Source organism: Neolamprologus multifasciatus, chromosome 12, assembly GCF_963576455.1.
Source record: "Neolamprologus multifasciatus chromosome 12, fNeoMul1.2, whole genome shotgun sequence".
NCBI classification, from domain to species: domain Eukaryota; kingdom Metazoa; phylum Chordata; class Actinopteri; order Cichliformes; family Cichlidae; genus Neolamprologus; species Neolamprologus multifasciatus.
The window spans coordinates 16,396,486-16,412,399 of record NC_140450.1 but is presented as its reverse complement, the minus strand read 5'-3'; the positions used below and the strand labels follow the sequence as shown (position 1 = coordinate 16,412,399).

Here is a 15,914-nt window from a genome sequence, read left to right as displayed (position 1 = left end):
GTCTGGCATAGATGGCACTGTTCATGTGATGGCATGCCACATCTGGCCTGATTGTGGTTTAGCTTATGCGTCCCAGCCTCTGTCTGCGGCCATCGAAAGGTCACTTGTAACTTTGAGGAGAGCTGTTTCTGTGGAGTCTAACTTTCTAAAACCTGATTAAAAGTTATCAAAAATATTATGCTTCTCCAGTGCCTTCTTTACTTGTGACCAAATTACTTTTTCTAATATTTTAGAAATGAAAGGAAGTTTTGAGATGGGCTTGACTGAAGTACCAGATCCAGGTTAGGCTTTTTCAGCAGAGGTTGCTTAAAGCACAGAGACAGAGCCAGTTTATCAACATGACCACTATCCTGCTCTCCTTGTGTGTGTGCGCTACACAATTCAGCAGTAGCCTAACTCCACTTGAAATAACGCGCGAAGTCAGGATGTAGCGTCCAACTCCTTTTTAATTAGTAAGTATTTCCTCATGGAGTAAAACTGAAATACAAATAACATAGCTAAAATTAACCTAGCATCATTAGCACAACAAAATTAGATTCCAATACACATCCATTAGCATTAGCACGCAACTACTAAAGTATTCATCTACAGCAAATATTTTCACAAAATATACATAAAATACAATCCTACAATTCAATACAAATGAAAACTTACAGACGGTGGTGTCGATGGCACAAACAAAAGGCAGATGTCGCCGGATCAAATATCTCCACATGTGATCCACTAGGAACTAAACAAAACATGGCTGACTTCCGGTCACTTCCCGAAACTGGTTTTCAAAATAAAACGAATTTCAAAATAAAATTAGCTCACTGCAAAGAGCGCCTACATTGCAATAAAATTAAGAGCGGAACACTCCCCGTCTGGTATCTGTTAAGATGCCATATATCAATATTCAAACCACAACATAACCTTTTCAGTCCTGGTTCTTTAAAACCATAACAACCTCCGTTATAGGCCTGAGGAACACTTTGGCCACTCCGTCTTTGACGACCCGGATCTCGATCTTGCGGACCTTTCCATCACCGCCGGGGAAAGTGTTTGTTACAAGAGCCATGGGCCAGTCGTTCCGGCATGTACTATCATCTTTCATCAAGACAACGTCGCCTCTTTCGATGTTTGGGCTGGTCTCTTGCCATTTACGATGAAGTTGCAGTGTCTGCAAGTATTCGCGTTTCCAACGATTCCAGAATTGGTCGGCCAATCTTTGCACTTGGCGCCACTGCTGTTTATACAGGTCCTTCTCAGTGAATGTCCCTGGAGGAGGTGGAACACTCTGCTTCTGAGTGAGAAGCATTGCTGGGGTAAGTATCTGAGGGACGTCAGGATCTGAAGAGACAGAGACAAGCGGTCTGGAGTTGATGATGGCCGTCACCTCCGCCATCAGGGTGCACAGGACTTCGTGGGTCAAACTGGAGGAGGGAGTACGCATCAGCATTGAGTCTAGAATTCTCCTTGCAACTCCTATCATGCGTTCCCACGCACCGCCCATGTGCGAGGAGTGAGGTGGGTTGAAATGCCATGTACATCCGCGATTGTTGGTGTATCTCTGAACTTCTGACTTTGATACAACTTTTTGGAACTCCAACTCTTTGCAAGCACCAACGAAATTGGTTCCACAATCTGAGTATAGGTGTTCAGAAGGACCTCGGATTGCAAAGAATCTTCTCAAGGAGTTGATGAACGAAGAGGTGTCTAAAGACTCTATCACTTCTATGTGAACTGCACGTGTGCTCATGCAAGTGAAGAGAACGGCCCAACGCTTACTCTGAGCAATGCCTCCTCTTGTGCGCCTGGCTATCACGGCCCAAGGACCGAAAATGTCCACACCAGTGTAGGTAAAGGGTGGTGAAGTGCTTAGTCTCTCTTGCGGCAGGTCTGACATCTTTTGTTTCTCTCTTTTCCCACGAAGCTTTCGACAGGTGACACATCCGTGAAGAACAGTGCTCACGCATCGCTTGCCGCCAACTAGCCATATGCCAGCAGCTCGAATGGCACCTTCTGTGATGGTACGACCTTGATGCTCGACCTGCTCATGATAGTGTTTGATGAGCAACGTGGATACATGGTGTTTGCCTGGAAGAATGATGGGATGCCTTTCTTTGTCGCTTAAGTCAGCTAATGTCAACCTGCCTCCAACCTTTAGCAGACCATCTGCATCCATGATTGGGTTGAGTTTCGTTAGAGAGCTTCTCTTGGAAACATCGGCTCCCTTGGAGAGAGCATCTAGCTCTACAAGGAAAGAAGCTTGTTGCACAGCAAGAAGAATCACTGTAGTTGCCTTGGACAACTCGTCAGCTGTGGGAGGTTTACGGCACCAATGCCAACCATTACATCCGTTGGTTCCTCGGCTGCTTGCCTTAAAAGAACAAACCACATGGATGAGTGTTGCAACTCCTCTCCGTATGGCCTTCCAGGAAGAGAATTTTGTGAACCTCTCACAACCCAGCAACTTGTCCTTTTGACTTGTAACACAGGTTGTAACTTGAGGTCGTATCTCAACATCTGCATCTGGGTTGATAAGCTCAAAGGTCTCATGTTGCTCGCCGCTTGGCTGTGACTTGTATAGAAATGGTGGACCCGTAAACCAGTTGGTTCTGGTGAGATGTGAGGCTTGAACAGACCTAGAAGCATGGTCAGCTGGGTTATGCTCCGTAGGTACATACCTCCACTGATTCGGTTGTGTGGACTGGCGGATTCTCTGGACCCTGTTGTGGACGTACACATAGAAACGTTTGGACTGATTATGAATGTAGCCCAGCACCACTTTACTGTCACAGTAGAAGGTGACCACATCAATTTGGATATTGATCTCTTGAACGATAAACTCAGCAATTTCTACAGCTAGCACTGCCGCACACAGCTCCAGTCTGGGTATGGTAGGTTCAGTTGGTGGTGCAAGTCTAGCTTTCCCAAGAATGAAACCCACATGAACCTGGTCATTTGCATCTGTTGTCTTGAGGTACGCCACCGCACCAATCGCTTTGGTTGAAGCGTCTGAAAAGATGCATATCTCTTTACGACTGGCATTGGAACAGGAGGTGGTGGTATACGCTCGAGGGATATGAAGATGTTGCAGTTCTTGAAGCGAATTTTTCCATGTCTCCCAAACCTTACATTTGTCCTGAGGGAGTGGACTGTCCCAGTCGGTTCCATCTAAGGTCAACTCTCTCAGCAACGACTTGCCTTGAACGGTCACAGGAGCGACGAAGCCGAGAGGGTCAAAAAGACTGTTTATGGTGGAGAGAATCCCACGTCGTGTGAATGGCTTGTCACTGACTGACACTTGGAAGGTGAACGTGTCCCTTTTAACATCCCAACTCAATCCAAGGCTTCGCTGTGTGGGTACTGTGCTTCCATCTAAGTAAAGATCTTTAATGCCCTTAGCATGATCTCCTGCAGGGAAGGCTTCCAAGACGTCAACGCTGTTGGACGTGATCTTGTGCAGTCTCAGGTTTGACTCAGAGAGAGATACTTGGGTTCTCTGTAGCAGAGAAATTGCCTCTTCCTCTGTGGATGTGGAAACAAGACCATCGTCTACATAGAACTCGCGTTCCACAAAATGTCTGGTGTCTGACCCGTACTGCTGTTCTCCTTCCTTTGCAGCTCTTCTGAGACAGTATATTGCCACAGCTGGAGAAGGACTGTTGCCGAATACGTGAACCCTCATCCTGTATTCAACAATGTCTTTGCTGGGATCATTATCTCTATACCACAGAAAGCGTAAGTAGTCTCGGTGGTCTTCTCTCACGACAAAACAATGAAACATCTGTTCGATGTCAGCCATGATTGCTACTCGCTCTCTCCTGAAACGAATAAGGACTCCCATTAGACTGTTATTCAAGTCTGGTCCGGTGAGTAGCACGTTGTTCAGCGAGATGCCATTGCATTGTGCGCTTGAGTCAAAAACAACTCTGATTTGGTCGGGTTTCCTGGGATGATAGACCCCAAACATCGGCAAATACCAGCACTCTTTACCTTTAGGAAGTGGAGGGGCTGGTTCTGCGTGATTGTTGTAGAAGATCTTGTGCATGAAGGCAATGAACTGGTCCTTCATCTGTGGTTTACGTTCTAGTGTGCGCAGTAATGAGAAGAGGCGGTTCATTGCTTGCTCACGATTGTTGGGCAAAGGTGGTCTGGGGGGCCTGAAGGGAAGAGGAGCCACCCAACTATTCGAATTGTCCTGAAAAACCTCATCACCCATTATCTGCAGAAACTGTTCGTCCTCTATGGAGAAGGCACGCTTGTCATCATCCGCTGTTCTTGCAAAGACTGTGTTGCCGAGTGAGTCGTCGTCCATTGTAGTGCTACGGCAACTGTGTGAGAGTCCCTTGACTTGACTGGAGTTGACCGTTTGCTTGAGAAGGATGTGACTCGTACAAGGTCTGAATAATGATGGTCTTCCGTCTTCCAGTATGTTCGTTTTATAACAGTGGACAATGGGCTTATGAACCTTTCCCAAACACACATCACCTACTAAGACCCATCCAAGGTCAAGCCTTTGAGCAAAAGGTGCATCACCAGGACCGTTGATTTGCTGCCTCACCTTGTGAACCTGGAGAATGTCTCTCCCAAGCAAAAGAAGGATCTTGGCATCATTATCGAGAGGCGGGATTTTGCTAGCAAGGCTCTTGAGGTGCGGGTGATGGAGGGCAGCTTCAGGTGTCGGTATTTCATCACGATTATCTGGTAAGTCGTCACATTCGATCAGTGTTGGTAACACGAGGCTAACTTCACCATTTACTGCTTCAATTTCATAGCCATTTGCTCTCCTGCCGGAGGTTGCGGCTAAGCCAGCACAAGTTTTTAGGGTGTAGGGGTATGAGCCAACTTTGATTCCAAATAAGTTGAAGAACTCTGACCTGGCTAGAGACTTGTTGCTCTGGTCATCGAGCATAGCATACATTTTGATAGCTTGTTGTGGGCACTCTTTAGGGTAAACCTTAACAAGACATATCTTAGAACAAGATTTTGACCTGGCGCAATCGCCACAAACTTCAGTGCACAGAGGGCTTGCAACTGGTTCTGGGATAGTGTCCTCTTTTTCCGGCTCCCCGCCGTCACCTGTTGGGGGACTTGAGGCCTTGGTGGACAGTTGTGGTGGACCAGGATGAAGAGCTGTGATGTGCTTGTCACTGTTGCACTCATCACATCTCAGGACAACTTTGCAGTCTCGTGCGAGATGAGATGTGGATGCACAGCATTTGAAACAAACGCCTTGATCTTTCAAGTACGTTTTGCGTTCTTCAATGGTCTTTAGCCTGAAACCACGGCATTTCTTTAAGGGGTGGGGTTTTTTATGGATGGGGCAATGCTTGGATATATCCTCTCTAGGATCTGGATCACATTGTGGGGCATCAGAAACGACTTTGGTCGTATGCACTGAGACTGGGGTTCTTAAATTTGTGTGGCGTGAGATAGGCTTTTCTGTGACAGGACTGCTTCCAGAAAGAGCAAAGCTGGGATCGTTTCTTGTTTTAGCTTGATAGCAGATGAAGGAAGTGAAAAAGGAAAAGGGGGGATAACCAACCTTGTAGTCCTCTTTGTATTTTGACCCTTGAGTGGTCCATCTTTCTTGCAGGTTGTATGGCAGTTTTTCCACGATGGGTTTGATGCCACGGGCGGTATCCAGGTAAGCTAAGCCGGCCAAGTAGCCATCCTCTTTTGCTGAAAGTAATTCCATCAATAGATCGCCAAGATCCCTTAACCTGTAATTGTCCTTGTTTGTTATTTTAGGAAAGCTGTCCAACTTCCTAAAGAGAGCACTTTCGATGACTTCTGGGGCACCGTAGCATTCATCGAGCCTGTCCCAGACCATTTTGAGTGCAGTATTTGGGTTGTCAATATGAACTGCTCTTAGGCGCTTGACATATGCAGAAGATTCCTTCCCAAGCCATTTTGAGAGTAAATCCAGCTGTTCACTTGCAGTAAGGTCCAAACCCTTAATGGTATTGGAGAAGGCAGATTTCCATGCTCTGTATGACTCTGGATGATCATCAAAGTGGGTTAAGCCAGTGCTCACAAGCTCTTTTCGTGCCAGGTACTTCGCCATGTCCATCATCACTGAAGACTCTGGAGGGTGTGTATGAGAAGTGCTGGGGTACTGAGGAAAAGTTAGCTCTGGTTTAGGGTAGGGCGTATTGCTCTTTTGTTCTTGCAGCGGTCCCTCACTGTTAACTTGGAGGCGAGCACTTATATCTGGCTGAGCTGATGGGATAGGGGTGTGAGCGGTTTGGTATGCATGCGTTACCTCGGAACTTGGTTGTGGCTGGAAAGGTGTGGGCCATGAGTCTTTCACAATATACTCATCTTTAATGATGTACTTAGCCGATGGTGGAGGGCTCTTCTCGATGGAATGCTCTGATATTGAGAGATTGACTGGTTCATTGCGTTGGTTAAGCTGCATAGTTTGGCCTCTGATATAGTCGCTTACACGTTCATGTGTACTCTGCACCATAACTGGGAGACTTTTCCAACTAGGATGTGCTTCAACCTCTATCTCTGCTGCTGCTTCCAAAACTTCTGCTTGGGCAATTGCGGCTGCAGCTTTCTTTTCCAGATTTAAGGCTTCGAGATTAGCTTCTAATCTTGCTTTGTCGACTTTAATGCTGATCTCTCTCTGTGCGAAGGCAACACGTGCACGAGCAGCTTCTGCCTTGGCTCTCGCGTGTGCTGCTGCTGCACTGACATTTGATCTACTTGAATATCTGGAAACTGAACCAGTGCTTTTAACTGATGCTCCGTCTTGAGGAGGCTTTGGTTCTTTAGGTCTTGCACCTTCGGGGTGTGCTTCGTCCATGTTTGTTGACATAGCTTGCTGTCGTGGAGTTGTTTTGCCAGCTGCTAACCGTCTTTTTACTATCCTGCTCTCCTTGTGTGTGTGCGCTACACAATTCAGCAGTAGCCTAACTCCACTTGAAATAACGCGCGAAGTCAGGATGTAGCGTCCAACTCCTTTTTAATTAGTAAGTATTTCCTCATGGAGTAAAACTGAAATACAAATAACATAGCTAAAATTAACCTAGCATCATTAGCACAACAAAATTAGATTCCAATACACATCCATTAGCATTAGCACGCAACTACTAAAGTATTCATCTACAGCAAATATTTTCACAAAATATACATAAAATACAATCCTACAATTCAATACAAATGAAAACTTACAGACGGTGGTGTCGATAGCACAAACAAAAGGCAGATGTCGCCGGATCAAATATCTCCACATGTGATCCACTAGGAACTAAACAAAACATGGCTGACTTCCGGTCACTTCCCGAAACTGGTTTTCAAAATAAAACGAATTTCAAAATAAAATTAGCTCACTGCAAAGAGCGCCTACATTGCAATAAAATTAAGAGCGGAACAACCACAGAGGGGCCAATGATATAAAATTTTTTACAAAATAAAGTAGGACATCAGCTGGACTCGTTGAAGGTTTCATTTGGGTCAGTAAAGAAAACAGTAAAGAAACTGGATGAAAGAATTCCATAATTACAGAGTGTGGAAGATCATAGTTAAAGGGGTTATCTAAGGGAGTTATGTTACCTCTTAGGCCACTGATCTTATCTTGAAAAAAATCTTAAAAAGTCACTGCAATCCTCATGCTGACTGAGGGAGATTCCCCGTGTAACGCAGATGAGGCTACAGTGCATCGGGTAAAATGCTAGAGCAAGCAACCCCTGATTAGTGAGGAAAAATGACAGTCTGCAGTGGAAAAATAACAGCCTGTAACTGGGATTTGGTTTAGGAGGAGCAGAATGGAATCACCAAGAAGACTGGAGGATGTTTCAGCAGGAATTATAATACTTCCGACTGTCTTGGTGAGTGTCGTGAATGTTACCATTGCTACCTGATGTAACGAGCATTGTACCCACTTCCCAACTCTATCAGTATGTGGGTGTGTCGGGCAGGCGCTGATGAAGTTTTCAAAACAGTGTTTTGGAGTATTCAGTTGTTCTTACTACTATTATAAGAATATGTTTTATGTTCAAGTTAGTAACTGAGTCAATTTCTGAGTTGATGAACCCCCACCTTTTCAGTTTGAATGGCACTGTGATTTTGTGAGTGAAGTAGCACTTTTGGCACCAAGTACAGTCTTCTCATATTGCTCCTGTGTTCTGCAGTTCTTTTTAAATAGTAAATTATAGTAAGAAGAAAATGAACAAAATTCTTTACATTTACATTATAGGCCATTCATCACATTGTTATTTCTGAGAAAACAAATGAAGTGGAAGTGGTACCATCGGAGAACAGTGTATGTGGCCACCAAACAAAGTGGATGTTGTTAAAGCAACAAAGAGCCAGGAAAAACCTGGAGCAGGCTGGAAAACATATATGTTCCAAGTTATATTCACATCAAGTAAGTACAATTGTGAGACTAGTCTTTGGTAACTGTGTATATAGGCAAAAGTAAACACAAACAAATACAAATACAGTATTCCTGTGGCAAGAAAGTATCAGTCAAATTATTTAAATATAACCAGTTGTATTTTGTGCATGTGAATATCACAAAATTAACCATTAAGTACTTGTTATTTTGTAGATGATTATAATGAGGTGAGGCTAAAGCTTCCAGAAGCTGTTGAACACACTGACCTTGGGACAGATGGGGATGATTCTCCAATTAAATCCAAAAGGAGAAGAATGTAAGTTGTAATGTTATACATATATTTTACATGCCTGAAATTATGTGCATTTTCAATTTTAATAACATCAAGTATGTAATTAGACCCAAGAGCATCCTCTTCCCTGATGAAGATGAAGATGAGATGGCACATGTCTTTCCAAAACCCAAGCCATGGAAGAAGTAAGACGTTTGAATTGTTTATTTGGGTTTAATCTTCTGCTACTGGTCTGTAAAATGTTAATCCAGTATTTGTTATATCATTGCAGACTAGCCGAACTGCATAGTGCTCCAAATATTCTTTATTCATTTGGCCCCGAAACCCAAGCAAATGATACAAGGGAGAAAGCTGTCTTAACAGCAAAACCACGGTAACCCCTACTGTTAATTTGAATTTGATTATCTATTCATTTATCAGAATTTTTTTTGGTGGCGTGGGCGTGGTCTCTGTCCCGCTGCAGAGGAGGGGCGGCACAGTGAGCTCCCCGGGCGGCACGGAGGCGGTGTGAACAGGTGTGCTGGGGACGCCTGATTGATTGTGACTCTTTTTATGTTGCAGTGACAGTTGAGGAGGGCTGGTGAGCGGACGTGACAGCCGAGCGGGAGTGCCCGTGTCCCGAGCGTGTGGCGAAACCACAGTGAACTGTTATAATAAAAATAAACGTGCTGTCACCAAACCATGTGCTCTTGTGTATGTACGGCGGGGTCCACCTTCACATTTTTGAATTACATCGATCTGTTTCTTTGCATAGAAGATGGACTGTCCACTTTAAGTTTTTATTCATTCCTTATTCCTTAAGAACTTATTCCATTTGGAAAAACACCAACAAAAGAATCCAATACAAGTGCACAATACAAAAGTACAAAATAAATAATATCTAATGCTGATCATGGTACTTGCAGAGTACACCATACTCCTGAGCTGGACCAGACTGACCATACAACCCCCAGCCAGAGAGACCGTGCATCTCTCAGCCACTGCCAGAGAATGAGAAGGAAGGATCTGTGAAAGTGAAACTTTTTTGATTTGTGTTCCAGTGGGTTTTATGTGTGTGTGTATTCAATTTGATAAAGTTTTTTTTTTTTTTAACAATATTTTAATGTTGGAACAATGTTGCTTTCCAAAATGTTTACTTTTGCACAATTTATGTTCCAGCAGCAGTATTATTTGATATATTGTTAATTATAAATTATATGAATTATTCCATTTAAAAATAAATATTTGTATAACTGAATCATCTTCGTTGAGACATTTTTAATCTGTGCTAAATATGGCACATGTTGTTATTACATGGCTTGATTAAGGTACACATTGGGCTGACATCTGGGGCCAGAGCTGAAACTGTTCTGGGCCAGCACAGGACCACCAGTGTGTCCGCAACTGGCCTCGTGCTGTCCCATGTGTGGGTCACCTCTGGCAAACCAGTTCTGGGCCACCAAAGGGCCGTCATTCTTTGCGGTATGTGGGCCATGTGTAAGCACATTGTGTGGGCCAGATCTGGGCCATACCAATTTTGCTATGTGGGATGTTGGTAAAAATATAAGCACTCAGGGGATCAGCTCCTTTTTTCCCTCGAGCAGAAGAAAATAAATTTTCACTTGAAAGCAAAATAACATTTGAAAATAACAATGCTTAATTAAAACTTGCTCACTCTTCTTTGTAATGCTATTTACAGCAGAGAACACTTATAAATCAGTCACACAGAAACAGACGTTTGAGTGGGACCGCATGAACACTCCTCCCTGCTGTGGTGGTGATGTCACCATGCAGGTGCAGCAGCGAGGGATTAACCACTAATGAGAGCTTGTCATTGCTTTAAAAATATCTAATTGGTCCACGTCATTACAAAGCAGTGTTGGCATGTCTCGTCTTTGTCGCCACTGCACTATTGTTCTGTGTGTTTTCTCTCAAAGCCCACATTTCTGCAATAATGATAGATTTCCTCCAAGCAACAGTTGCTCTTTTGTTCTGGGATGAGGCCGCTGTTAATGGCATAGTATTAAGGTACAGCCTGTCTAGTTAGTTACAGCATTACTGAGGCTTTGATGTACAGCATAAGACTCTAAGCCCTAGCTTGGCTAGCGTTTAACTTTAGCTTCAAAACTGAGAAAAGAGGAAGAAGATGTTGTGTTTGTGTGGTTTTAGTCACTCAGCTCTAGTGACACATGACCTTTACATGTGTCATCACTCATTTGACAGATTTTGTCAGACTTTGAACTCAATGCAGATGTTTTTGGGAACAATTTTCAAGTCGTTTGTTTATGTCTTGTTTTCAAAACATCATTTCCTCCCCCGAGGCCCTGCCGTCAAGAAGCTGTTTAACTCTCTCGGTGACCTCGCCCCCAGAGATGTGCGAGTCATCCACCTCATCCCCAGACTCTGCTTCCTGTGCAGAACACGTGTTAGTAGAATTAAGGAGATCCTCAAAGTATTCCTTCCATCACCTGGCTATATCCTCAGCTGAAGTCAGCAGCAACACACCTGTACTATACACCATGTGAGTAGAGCACCGCGTTCTTCCTGCCGAGTCACCTGATGGTTAGACAGAATCACTTTGAGGCAGATCAAAAGTCTTTTTTCATGGCCTCACTGATCTCCATCCATGCCTGAGTTTTTGCTTCAGCTACTGCCTAAGCTGCACTCTGCTTGGCCTGCTAGTGCTCATCAGTTGCCTCCGAAGTCCCACAGGCTAACCAAGCTTGATAGGACTTCTTCAGCTTGACTGCTCCCTTAACCTTCAGTATCCACCTTCTGGTTAGGGTGTTACCAACATGGCAGGCACCAACCACCTTGCAGATGCAGGTCCATGCAGCAGCCTCAGCAATGGATGTGCAGGACATATTCCATTTGGAGTCAATCTCCCCTGTTTTATAGCAAATTTCATTATTTCTGCCATTACTGGATAAATAAATTCATGAGATTTAGACACAAACTCTGCTTTAATGTTTCCCAGTTTATCATTTTCTAATCTAATCTGATATCAGTCTTTACTGAGAAATAATGGCTCGTTTACAGCCCAGCAGAGAATTTTTAACTGAGTTACAGTTAATAGCCAAAATTCAGTAATAGTAACTGTATTGCCATAATAAGCCTTTGGTCCATAATGTTTGTTTTCCCAGAGTGCTTCAAAGACACAGCTGTGATTCTGGAGCCTCTTGCTCCTCCTGACTGAACCACCTGCGAGCCATCAGCCTGCAGCCTAATCAACCACTGTCCAAAAGGACCAGCATCAGATTAGCTTACTCAGCATGGCAAGCAGACCAGTTTGCTTATGCTTTCTCATGCTAATCATTCTGTGTGTAGTTAATCCTTGCTCATGCATTTCTCCTGACCATAGCATGGATATGTAGTCTTTAATTAAACATAGGTTTTATGGGTAAAGGGAAACATGTTATAATAAATGTCTGTTGTTATAGAGCTATTTGCATGTTGGTCATCTAGATTTTAAACATTTCAACATAGTGTTGAAGGGATGAGACAGGAATACAGGTTGCCACTATGAATAGAAACAAATTGGATCCTGATGGGATGAGCTGGGAAATGACAGGAGCTGACCTCTGAGAATGATTGAGCTAATTTTCAGTGGAAAACATGTCGAGGTTCAGACTTTGAATTTTCTGACAACTGTAGCTATCAAAATGATATTTGATATAATTGAATATCAATTTGAGCCCATTTCAAAATTAAATATTTCAAACACAATTGTCTGCAGATGCATTTAAAAAGTTACTTTAAAATTCAGGGTTTTTCCTTCAGACTCCACTAACTCTTTTAAAAACAGCTTCAGACATTTTCATACAGAAAAAAGCTTTTAATTCATTTGTTGTTTTATGTATTATTCTGTTGCTTTACCTTGTTTTATATTATGATTTTATTTCTTATTTTACTGTTAAGCACTGTAATTTTAATCTGTAAAAAGTGCTTCATGAATACATTTTACTTACTTACTGAATGATAATATCAGTATCACTGCCCCATCATTAAAACAAGAGCAGACCAGAGGCTATAATTGCTATAATTGCAACCCCCGTGGCATTAAAAGTTGGGAGAGGTAAAAAAAAGAAATTTAAAACATTATAAAATCGGATAACTTGCAAATCCTATAAGGTCAAAAGCCACAAAGGGGACAGAGATAAATGGCTCTGTTCACTTAGATCTATATCTCTAATATGGATGCTTGTCAGGGAAAGTTAGAGGTCTCAAAAAACTCTTAGATTCTTCAGATACCTTCTCGCTATCTGTGCACCAACTCTCATGGTGACCTCTTGGACTGGTGTTGCCACTTTTCACAGCACTAATTGGTGGTGCTTATTTTACTAGCACTGATCTGCTGTGTCAAACAAAGTTTCTGCGTTGCTCTTCATTCAGTTGAAGAGCAACGCAAGAGTAACTGCACTTACTCTGTTTTGTTTATGTTTCTCATTTATTTGTTATCAATATTTATTCTTTGTTCACACATCATGTCAAGTATGTCTTGACATGCTGAAAGTGGGATCTCTGCCAGTGCAGCCTTGGCAAGATGTCTGTTCTATAATGAGATTTTGTAGGAGTACATCGGCTTTTCTAATAAGATATGTTGCTTTTACACGCAGAAGTTTTGAGTGCTTTACACTGATAAATACTACTTTACATCCAATCAAATGTAATTAGGATTATGATAATGACGTCTGCTTCTTCTTTTGATTGATCCCTTTGAGGGTTGCTGTGTTCCCAGCATCCTCTGCTCAAAAATGTGTTTATCACTCTCTTAAATAGTTCACCTTCACAGTGCAGAACACGTTTATTACTGGAAAGTGAATTCTTCTGCCGAAGGTCTGAGCTTTGTCTGTAATGCTGTCATAAAGCTGTGAGGAACAAGGTACCGTATAGTGACAGGTTCATGTGAGAAATGGTTATAATGATCAATTTTCTAGTGGTGATTAATACACATTTGTACAATAAAGACAGACATCACATAGCAGTTCTTTTGAGTTTCCCCATAATGAATGTCACAAGATTTTTTCTGGCCATGCTTAAAGCAAAATCTTTTTTCACTTGATCACTTGATCAATAAACAATTAATGCTACACATGCTATGTCCACATAAAAAAGAAAGAATAAAATATATGTAAAATATAAATTTTCAGAATTATGTCAAGTATATTGACAGGGCCAATAACAAAGATCTGCTCTTTGCATTTTTTAAATTTAATTTTTATGGCACAAAGTATGTTTTAAGACAAGACACGATAAGATAAGACTTGATTGATCCCACAACAGGGAAATTTTTGCGTCACCTCAGCTCAGGTACAGATATCAGAAGGAAATACAAAAATACAAATAAGTACAATCAATGAAAAAAAGTAAGATAATGCACTACATACAATGGTAGCATACACAGTATGTGATTATGGACATGGTTGGAAATATGGAAGACATAAACTATATAGCTTGATATAGCTACTGTACCACTACTATTCCTATTTATAACATGTACACACACACACACACACACACACACACACACACACACACATGTAAAAACAAACAAATGAAGAAAACAGCATGAATACATATAAATATATATAAAACACTATCTCCCCTAGAAGTGATTTAAGATTTACATCTATTACATTTAAACCTATTTGGCTAATTAAATATCTCTAGATTTAACCTGTGGAAAGGCCAGGTGAACTGGATTAGGAAAAATTAGCGATCCCAAAGGGAAAAAAAGTGAAGAAAAATGATGATTTGACAGGCAGTTAGCATTAGTTCAGTCCCAGTGAATGTGTCCTTGCGCTTTTGCCCCTTGTTATCTTAGCAATTTTGGAAAGTACAGTAGTAGCTGCACTGTGGTGCTCCCAGTGTCTGCCTAAGCTATTTATTTGAAATCCAAGCCATAAGATATCAACTAAATTAAAAATCTCTTAAAGCCAGACCCTTAAAGCTGTGACTCAGAGAGCTTAAAGTATCCTGGCTCTAGAGTGATCCAGCCAACAGTGGCTGCTGCTCCTGTTGTCTTGTTTGCTGATTCTGATTGTGAGGTGGTGGGGAGAGGGATTTGGCGTCTGTAGTGCTACAGGGTCATTTTAAAAATTCAGAAGCATTGCAGTACTTGGATACCTTGTAACAACATTTAGATGTGAGAAAATACGAGGTGCTGGCTATTTGGAGCCATCCCACTCTGCTAGCTGGTATCAACCCACTTACAGCAGGACGTGGATGTCGAAGGTGCTGACCCCATCAAACAGATATTTTATTCTGAGGAAAAGAAAAGGCAGTTGGAAGCTGAAGCTCGGTACATATTTAACAATGGTGCACACTGAGATGGCCCTGAACTTGTCTTTGAGTTATAAAGGTTCGAAAAGTTTGCTCAGAATCGTAGGCTGACTCAATGGAAGATCGTATTGATCAGGTTAGCATGTGGGTAAATTTGATCTTTTGAAAGGTTACTGGCAAGTGCCACTCACAAAAAGGGCATAGGGGATTTGGGCTTTTGGCAACACTTTCCAGTCTGTACTCATATGTAGTCAAGCCATTTGGGTTGTGGAGTGTTTGTGCCTTTTTTTCCCCCAGTGGCTAATAATCTGGGTGGTTTCCTGTCTGGTTGATTGGTTGGCATCATGAGCTCTCACCCTTTCATTGTGAGAGGTTACCAAGACTGCAGTAACATGCTTGGGAAGGTGTTGGATCCACCGTTCCTGGTTTTGGTTTATTTATTTTGCCCTGGACGACACTAGCATACACTTCTTGTGGTTCCCAGTTTCAAAATGAAAAGTGCAAGGCAGAATGACAGATACCCTCTCTCATGCAAGATTCTGTGGTTTTCTTGCTACAGGCTCAAGCTGCTGGGGGACTTCCCATGATGCAGTGAAGTTTTTGTTTTCCTTCCAGTGCATTAATTTGACACTAATGCATGGCCTTAACCTTTGTGCTCTCTTCTTTATTTTGCATCCTTTTTGGGGTTGTGGTCTCTTTACGCGCTCCACTTCTCTCTCCCCCCTGATCTCCAAACCAATCAGTCACTGACCCTTCCCACGCCTGGTTCTGCCGGAGGTCTCTTCCTGTTAAAAAGGAAGCTTTTCCTCTCCACTGTCACAAAGTTCTGCCTATAGGGGATTTCCTGATGACTGGGGTTCTCTCTCTAATATTGCAGGCTACTTACCTTGAATTGAACTCAACTTATCAATTAACTGCCAATACTAATGGTTTCATTCTTCAAAAAAAAAAAACACACGTATTACAGGATGAAGTTCTCATCTCACCTACTTTTCATTGGCTATGAGCCGGCCTGTGACATCAAGAAGT

At 42.5% G+C, this 15,914-nt stretch overlaps 1 protein-coding gene across 1 annotated transcript; it reads right to left on the bottom strand.

Moving 5' to 3' along the window:
- Window positions 1-334: 334 nt before the first annotated feature.
- Window positions 335-7,992, bottom strand: LOC146506694 (uncharacterized). Its single transcript, XM_085181105.1, has 2 exons — window positions 655-7,992; window positions 335-477 (listed from the first exon to the last, which is right to left on the bottom strand). Exon 1 carries the CDS (start codon window positions 6,809-6,811, stop codon window positions 917-919), a length of 5,895 nt encoding a protein of 1,964 aa, XP_085037231.1. The 5' UTR covers window positions 6,812-7,992; the 3' UTR covers window positions 335-477; window positions 655-916.
- Window positions 7,993-15,914: the final 7,922 nt, after the last annotated feature.

Coding starts and splice junctions, on each gene's coding strand:
- LOC146506694 (XM_085181105.1), bottom strand. CDS start 6,811: ATGTCAACAAACATGGACGAAGCACACCCCGAAGGTGCAAGACCTAAA.